The sequence below is a fragment of the Euprymna scolopes genome, chromosome 12 (genome assembly GCF_053919585.1).
Source record: "Euprymna scolopes isolate OS-2025 chromosome 12, ASM5391958v1, whole genome shotgun sequence".
Lineage (NCBI taxonomy): Eukaryota > Metazoa > Mollusca > Cephalopoda > Sepiida > Sepiolidae > Euprymna > Euprymna scolopes.
In genome coordinates, this window is record NC_136493.1 from 92,045,969 (window position 1) to 92,054,122 (window position 8,154).

Sequence of the window (8,154 nt, forward strand, 5' to 3'; positions counted from 1 at the left end):
ATTATAAACTAATGTAATCTATAAATAAATATTGCAAAATATACCCAACTCAGGATCCATTAATCTTGGCGTTAAACCTAATCGATATTATTTTTAAATTATATTTCATATATAAAATGTATATGAAATTTCATGCCAGATTTTTGCTTCCCTGGGTGCACTGACATGCAGAATTTTTAATGTAATCCTTACTGACATCTCGCTTATCTCGTTTCATAGTCACCTGTAAAAATGATCCCAAATAGTAGTTTATTACGTAAAGTGGCTATATGCCTTGCTTGAGGAAGAATAAGAATAAAAAATTATACATATAGAAACATGAAGTATATTAAGACTTACAAGGTATATTGTTTGCATAATACACTAGTTTATATTCTTAAATTTACATTGCTAATGGTGAGTTGATTAAAAATAATTAATGTAAAATATATTATTATGTGGATATATTTCTATGTGAACGATGTGATATCAACCGATGCATGATAACATAATGTTTTCGTTTCAATATCGTTTTTTCATTAATAAAAAGAGTATATTATTAGAAAACTTTGGCGCATTACAATCTTGCACTTGACTTTCATGGATTTGTTTTTTTGCTGCAACTTTAAACGGATCGATGAAATAATCGTACATTTCTTATCTTTTTATATATTTTCATGCAAAATCGATTGCAACATTTCCGTTCTTTTTTTGGTAAATTAAATCAGAAATAAAGATTTACAAAAGTGAGTGTGTCGCAAGGGAGAAAAGTATAAATAATACCCAGCAAAGAATTTAAAAACAATTATTCTCATTTCGGCCGGTCTTGGAACACAATAATCTACCGTCAAATGGCATAAACTTTCTGATTAATCGAAACAGACTGATTCATTTTAAAAATTCGAAAGGAGAAACACATTAATCTCTTTTCCCTCCCAAAAAATGATCGTTTCAGGAATTTACTTGGTTTTCCCGTTTTACCTTGCGTCAGTTTTCTCGCTGTCCTCCTTCCAACAGGTAAGTCAATATTTTAAGAATATTGTTGCATTTTTATTATGTTTTATTTTTTCTATCTCATTTTCATATTCAATATTTGCTGAAACTGCATAAGATTTTTTTTCTGAGAAACCATTTCATACATCCGACTTCGGTTTCAGGTGGAATATATTGACGTTTCTCACCTCTATACAAAACTGTACTAATTTCCGCTTGAAAATCGAAGGTAAGCGCTGTGTATACAATCAATAAACTAAACATACAACGAGGGTGTGTGAAAGTGAAAGAAGCTTAATAAGTCATAGATTAATTGGTGTGTTAATTGCAAATTACTTCCAAGACCAATTAAAAATGCGAGATGATTTAAATATAACTTGATATTACGACTTCCAAGACCAATTAAAAATGAGAGATGATTTAAATATAACTTGATACACATATAAGGGAATATTATTATATGTATTAGCGTGAGCAAAATAGAGAGAAAAACCTTAGGAAAATAAACGACTTATTATAATAAAAGACTCGAAACACCTAAATCGTTTTCTTGAGATAGGAGGAAAATAAAAAATAATGTGAAAGAAGAGGGGTATCGAAACAACATACTGTGATAGGGGTGGAGATTGCTTGACAGGAACGTAGTAAGAGATGAGCCGCTTGGTGAGTTAATCTATCTATATATCTATAAAAGTGAACGTGTCTGTCTGTGTGTATGTGTGTCTGTGTACATTTCCCTACGCAATAACTCTGTCAATTTTTAGTCTATAGACTCGAAATTTGAAATACCGGGTACTGAGATTTGGGAAAATCGATGTGATGGGTGTCAGCCAGAAATTTAGCTGTTAAGGGGTCAAATTTCAACGATTTGACCTTTAAGAACTCTACCAAACTCCTCCGACAATTTTGGGTCAAGACACTTGAAATTTTAGATATAGGTTCCTTGAACCTGGATCTAACTTAATAAAGTGATTTGAGCCCGAAACTATAAATTTTAAGGGGTCATAATAGGGGTCAAATTAAAAAAAAAATTTACTCTTTTTTTTTTTTTGCTCAGCATACACCTCCAAACACCCGGGCAACGCCGGGCTGAAATGCTAGTCACAAATAATGACTAAAGATAAGAATTATAATGGAAGTGTAGTTAAATATAACCTGATGTACGAATTGGGGAACGATATTGTAATTGAACAAATTGAGCACGGTGAAGCGGCTGTCAAGTATTTATATGAGATACAAAAATTAGAACATTATAAAGATATATGGCGTTGTTTATGAGCACCTCTCCCGTTGGACTCATTGTTGAAATTGACGACTATCAACTCGATGGTTGAATGTTCAACCCCTTACTATATAGAGGCGCTAGTCTAACTGCACCGAGGAACAGCGAAACAATCTGTGGTTGGCCATGAATAGCAGTACTCCTTAGGAGTCCTACATTGATTAAATGAGAGTTAATAAATAATAGATTAATGATCAATAATTTACATGATTGGACGTGTTGTAAGTATTTTATTGTTATTATTGTTAGTAAACGAATAGGGTATCATGTAGTATTATATTAGCATGATGATGCAACGATCGATTATTATTTTTGGCAATATTAAAACAATTAGATTTTGGCAAAAATGTGGAATTCTGTTCCGTCTGTCTGCTTCCCACCTGACTACAACTTGGATGTCTTCAATTCCAACGAAAACAAATTCCTAATGAACCGCCCCCTTAAGTAAACACTTCATCAAATCTCCACACTAACGTACTGTACTTGCAATAACCCTTATCCCTGAGTGGCTTCCGGGCCTTGATAAGTGGTGACCACCGTGTAAAAAAAAAGAAGAAATGTTCAGTAAGGAATTTAACTAAAAAATGAAATAAATGACTTCGATTTTGGAATTTTCGGAAAAGTTGTGGAATTTGGTTAGAAGTAAACAATCTTTGGCTTACATGAAGGCTCACTTTTCTGTGTCCTTGGATCCAGCGTGCCAAACTCCAAGAGAATCCATTAGACGAATAAGCCCGTGTAAAATATAACTCGTTGTTATGGCGTTCTTGCGAGATTTGGAAAAATAAGAAGGTATGTGGTCTTTTTTGGTCTGAGACAAGCGAACGTGTTGTAATCCGTTTGATTGTAACAGAAGTTGCCTATAAAAGTGTATGTGTCACGTTTGTTAACTACCCGTATTTGTGAAGAAGCGACCACACACACACACACACACACACACACACACACACACACAATGAACATTATAGATACATGTAAAACACAGTAAATATTTCTATACTCTGTATACACGAATTCATTTTATATCACAGACATTTTTATATAAACAACTAGACGATACACGAGCCCATGTAATATATATATATATATATATATATATATATATATATAGACACATGTAAGAGATTCAAACATGTATATATAAATAACACACGAATATATATATATATATATATATATATATATATATATATATATATATATATATATATATATACAAAGAGAGAGAGAGAGAGAGAGAGAGAGAGAGAGAGAGAGAGATTCCGGCTATCCAACAATCATAGCTCATAATGATCGTGCCTTAGGATTGATTTGCATGAAGTCCTTCTCGTGTGCGCAGGTTGTCTTTGACTTACAAAATTTACCCCTAGCACCCAGAAGAGAAAGATTAAGCGGTTGCGGGGAAGGTTTGAATCAGAACACACAACTCTTTCTCATAGAAGAGACCTTACGAGCCTCTTTCTGCTGTGTCGTCATTTTCATTGCAGGTGTTCGACTGAGCTTCACTCTGTGGTCTTCCACTGTAAGTCATTCGCGGCAAACACTTGACTACCGACTACAACTATCAGCATTTTCCCTTACTCTTTACTTGTGCATAAAACTAAGCAAAAATTCCATGGGTAGAGATGTTTTCTGAAAATTGTTCGACTGTGGTGCACAATACCACGGAGCTGCTTCACAGATGACTATAACATGGTCGTTTTCAAGTCTAACGTAAACAGGTTCTTGATAACCCATTCTCTAAAATTATCCAATTTATACCATCTACTATATCGGGCATTGATAAGCAGTGACCATGTGGTAAAAATTAGGAATAGCGCAAAAAACAACATTGTCATTTTACTCCATTCGTTTGCGCGGCTGGATCTGGCATGTCTTTGCTTGCAACATGCAAAGCCAAATACGACTTAGAAGACGACATATCCTGATTCTGACTTCTCGTGGATTTTGTCATTGCCCTGTTATCCAAGTAGTTTTGACACGGCTACGTAACAAATGTCCATGTCAGCGTTGCAAAAAAAAAAAAAGAAATGGATTATTTACTTAAAAAAAACCCAACATAATTGAGGTCCCGTAGATTCATATGGTACTAAGCACAACTAAAAAAAAAAGAGACACAAAACGGGTTCAAAATTACTGAACTTTGTAACTCGTGTATGTTAGGGACAAATAGAAATATTCGTTCGGGGTTTATTTTAAAATTAAGTGTACCCCTTTTACTATGACATTATGTCATGTTCATATCAACAATCATGACAGTTGTGATATAATAATGATTATTATGAGAACGGTAACAATGGAGCGTGTTATTATAGCCTGGAAACATAATTTAATAAAGTTAAAGAAACAAAACAAAGTTTTACTGCACTTACAATGTCATTCTGTGCTGATATTGATGTCAACATAATTCATAAATCCAAAAATGCATAAAGATCATCCGGATCATCAGTGTCATCAAATTCTTCATTAACAACCGAAATTGCTTGTGCGGTCGGGGTTTCCTCCATTTTTTGAACTTTTTGTTAATTTTGAACACCACAGACATAAGAGGCATGCGTAGGGAGTACAAGCATAAGCAGATCATCCACATCAGTTAGTTTTTCTTTTTCTTTTTTCAGCAAAAACGTTGGATTTTGACTGAGATGCTAGATGCCTTCTGTACTTCCGACCCGCGCTCCGTGTTGAGATTTTGAAGAACACAGTGACATGCCTAACTCGTTTTCCCTATATACGGCTTTTTCGTCCTGTATGGTTCTAGGATCTTCGCTTGTACTCATGTGTCTTAGTATATGAAAAAAATGTTGATTCTTTCTCTTCAGTAAATTATCTGTTCGATAAACTCTCAAACTCTTCGCATTACTTTGTCAGATGCATCCATATGCCACACACGTTGCTCTAGTAATATTTTTTTGTTTAGTATGTATGTAAATGTTATTTGCAGACGGCAATGCAGTGCAGAGATGTAACAGACACAAACTAAAGCAAATATAGATAAAATGATGGTATAAGCTGTAATATTCACCTTTATATATATATATATATATATATATATATATATATATATATATATATATATATATATATATATATATGCGAGTGGCGTCTTAAAAGTATCCTATTTTTTATTCCGCCTGAATCGATCAGCGGTGATTGCAAATTGCATTTTATGATGTTTAGACTTGTGTAACATAATCGACGTACAATGCTGAGAAAACATCGAATGCATTGCACACACGCAAATTTAGGATGTGGGCAAAGCCAAATGTTAAATCTGATTGCTGACATAATATCAAATAAAACAAATATGGTCTTAATGTTTCCTCTGGCTTTTGCAGATATTTACGGTATTAGACTTTAAGTAAGCGACGCTTTTCATGGACGTGCGTCAGAAACAGAAACGCGTTATTGAATTCCTGAGAGAATTACATTAAGATTAGTCGTGCCGATGTAGAAAAATAAATTATGGAGCACAAAAGGTCGCTCGTTTTAATAGCATCACTGCCGTCTTCGTAGTTTGTCAAGTTTTTAAGTTAAAGAATGGGCTTTATTTTTGAAACGAACCTCATATATATATATATATGTGTGTGTGTGTGTGTGTGTGTCTGTATATATATATATATATATATATATATATATATATATATATATATATATATATACATATATATATTCCTATTTACATGCATTATGTTCTTCTTGTTGGCATGGTCAAGGTGAGGATCCGTATTGTAATATTTCGGAAAATATCTCTTCGTCAGACATGTGTGAGACTTATTAAAATATTTAAAATTATATCAAATGTTATTTTTATAATCTGCGAATTAAAATTGCATTAAAATTCGTTTCGGTCAGTTATGCAGTTGTATTTTAAGATCTGACAAATGATTTCGTCTATCAGTTTTAAATACAATAAAATATATCGTTAAAATACTCTTAAGCACTGTGCGAAAGTGGTTCCATTGGTTTTCAGATTATTCATTTGGCAACATTAAAGCAAATTAAAAAAGGAAACATAAAGAACACACTCCCGTTAAATATGTACTAAATTAAATCATGCTTCTAAAAGAAAAAAATATTGCTTTACAATCCTGGTTTTTTATTTTCTTGCAAAAATAGATTTTCTTCGTCGCAATCATTTTTTTTCTCTCCTGTCGAATTTTCGCTAACAAATTAGCATGTCCGTGTAATTTATTTCAATCGTGTCTGTCTTTTAGAAAGCGTAGTTAAAGTTGCGATCTGTTTCCTGGGGAATTGAATTTTCTGCTTTCAAAAATCTTTTTGAAAATTCATCTTAGTTCGATTGCTTTTAAACTTAATAGTCTTGTACGATACATTCATTAAATATGAAGACAGATTTATAACCTATTTTAGCACGTTACTTTGCATAATAAATTTACGATCGTTTATAAATATCGTTACCAACTGGGAATAATTCTGTATATATATATATATATATATATATATATATATATATATATATATATATATATATATATATATGTATATATATATATATATATAAGACTATTTATGTTTATTTGAGAACTCTCGTCAATAGCGAAGTTATATATTTACCGATAAACTGGAAAAGTTATTTAAGGAAAAAAACTCTTTCATTCACGTCAATAAATGAATAAACATTAGTTCAAGTTTTTTTTTTTTTCGATTTTCTCATTTTCCCAAAACATTTCATTTTTTTAATCAACCTACACATTTTGGCATAAACGCACGTTACATAAAAAAAAAATACTTTTCGTTCTTCTTTACATTGTTGCGGTAAATTGCTACACGTCATTATAAAAATACTTTTACTTTATTCCTTTGTGTATATCAGACCAGACGCATCGATCATAGAGAAAGTGTCTTTCTTAGAACTTCTCATCTAGTTGCATCATTAAGATCAATCAGAAAATTGTTCTCATCTTGAGTGTTTGCTGCACAACGATCGACCTTCGTCAGGCGTAAAAGTCGCCATGTTTTGTCAAAGAAAAAAGGGAGGTAACTCTGCACTGCACTCTATGTTTTTTTTTTAATTTTTGTGATCTATTTGGGAGTAACTTACGAATTATAAAGGTAAGTGGATTATCAAGGAACCCTGGAGATATTATTTCTAACTTAATAAGATTCAATTTTTAATTAAATCAATCAATAATTTTAAGTTCTTAGAAATATAATATTTATAAAACTAAAAGCTTGCTAGTTTCAGTATATCCAATCGTGCGTTATCTATTTTTAACCAGATGTATTTGAAAAAAAATTGTTTATACGTTATCATTATGACTGCTAAGAGATAAAAGTGGGGAAAGACAGAGAAGATCGATGGAAAGCAAGACGACTTAAAGAGGTGGCTCATATGCTGAATTATAACAATGTTTTACGCCGCGCCATTGTTGAGCTCAATAGTATATGGGGATCATTAATTAAAAGTTCACATTAATAAGCACGTTAAGAAAAAGTATAATCTCATGAGGTTAAAAACTACAACACATGGGAGTTTTAGCTTGAATTTACGGCTAATCGCATACATTAACAGCATAGTTAAGATTTAAGAACAAGAATACAACTTCATCACATATTTTTTACCACTATTCCTGTAGAGATCACAAGTTTGTTTTTTTTACTTCTTTTCTTTTATCAGAAATACCAATTACTCTCAAGAGAGATAATCTCAAATAGTCACCCTCGTTTCTTTCGTTTTTAAATTTTCCAGTTTGAGATATTTTCTCTTTCTTGTTTCTCTTTTTAACCTAACCGATGCAGAAGTTATATTATACTGGCCTCGTTGCCCGGCGTTGCCCGGCGTTGCCCGGCGTTGCCCGGGTGTTTGGAGGTGTGTGTTGAGCAAACAAAAAAAAGTGGTAGTAGGTAGGTATGCTCGCACCCGTGGCGCGAAAGACCAA

General features: G+C 32.7%; 1 protein-coding gene across 2 annotated transcripts in view; it reads left to right on the plus strand.

Annotated features, from left to right (window-relative positions):
* Positions 1-557: 557 nt before the first annotated feature.
* LOC145291420 (secretin receptor-like) overlaps positions 558-8,154 on the plus strand; it is a 480,255-nt gene continuing 472,658 nt past the window's right edge. Inside the window, exon 1 of one of the 2 annotated variants that reach the window (XM_080137246.1) lies at positions 558-996. In XM_080137246.1, coding sequence (XP_079993372.1) covers positions 922-996 — 75 coding nt within the window. In that variant the 5' untranslated portion in view covers positions 558-921. The remainder of the gene's footprint in view (positions 997-8,154) is intronic. The other variant, XM_080137247.1, reaches the window with a different exon arrangement.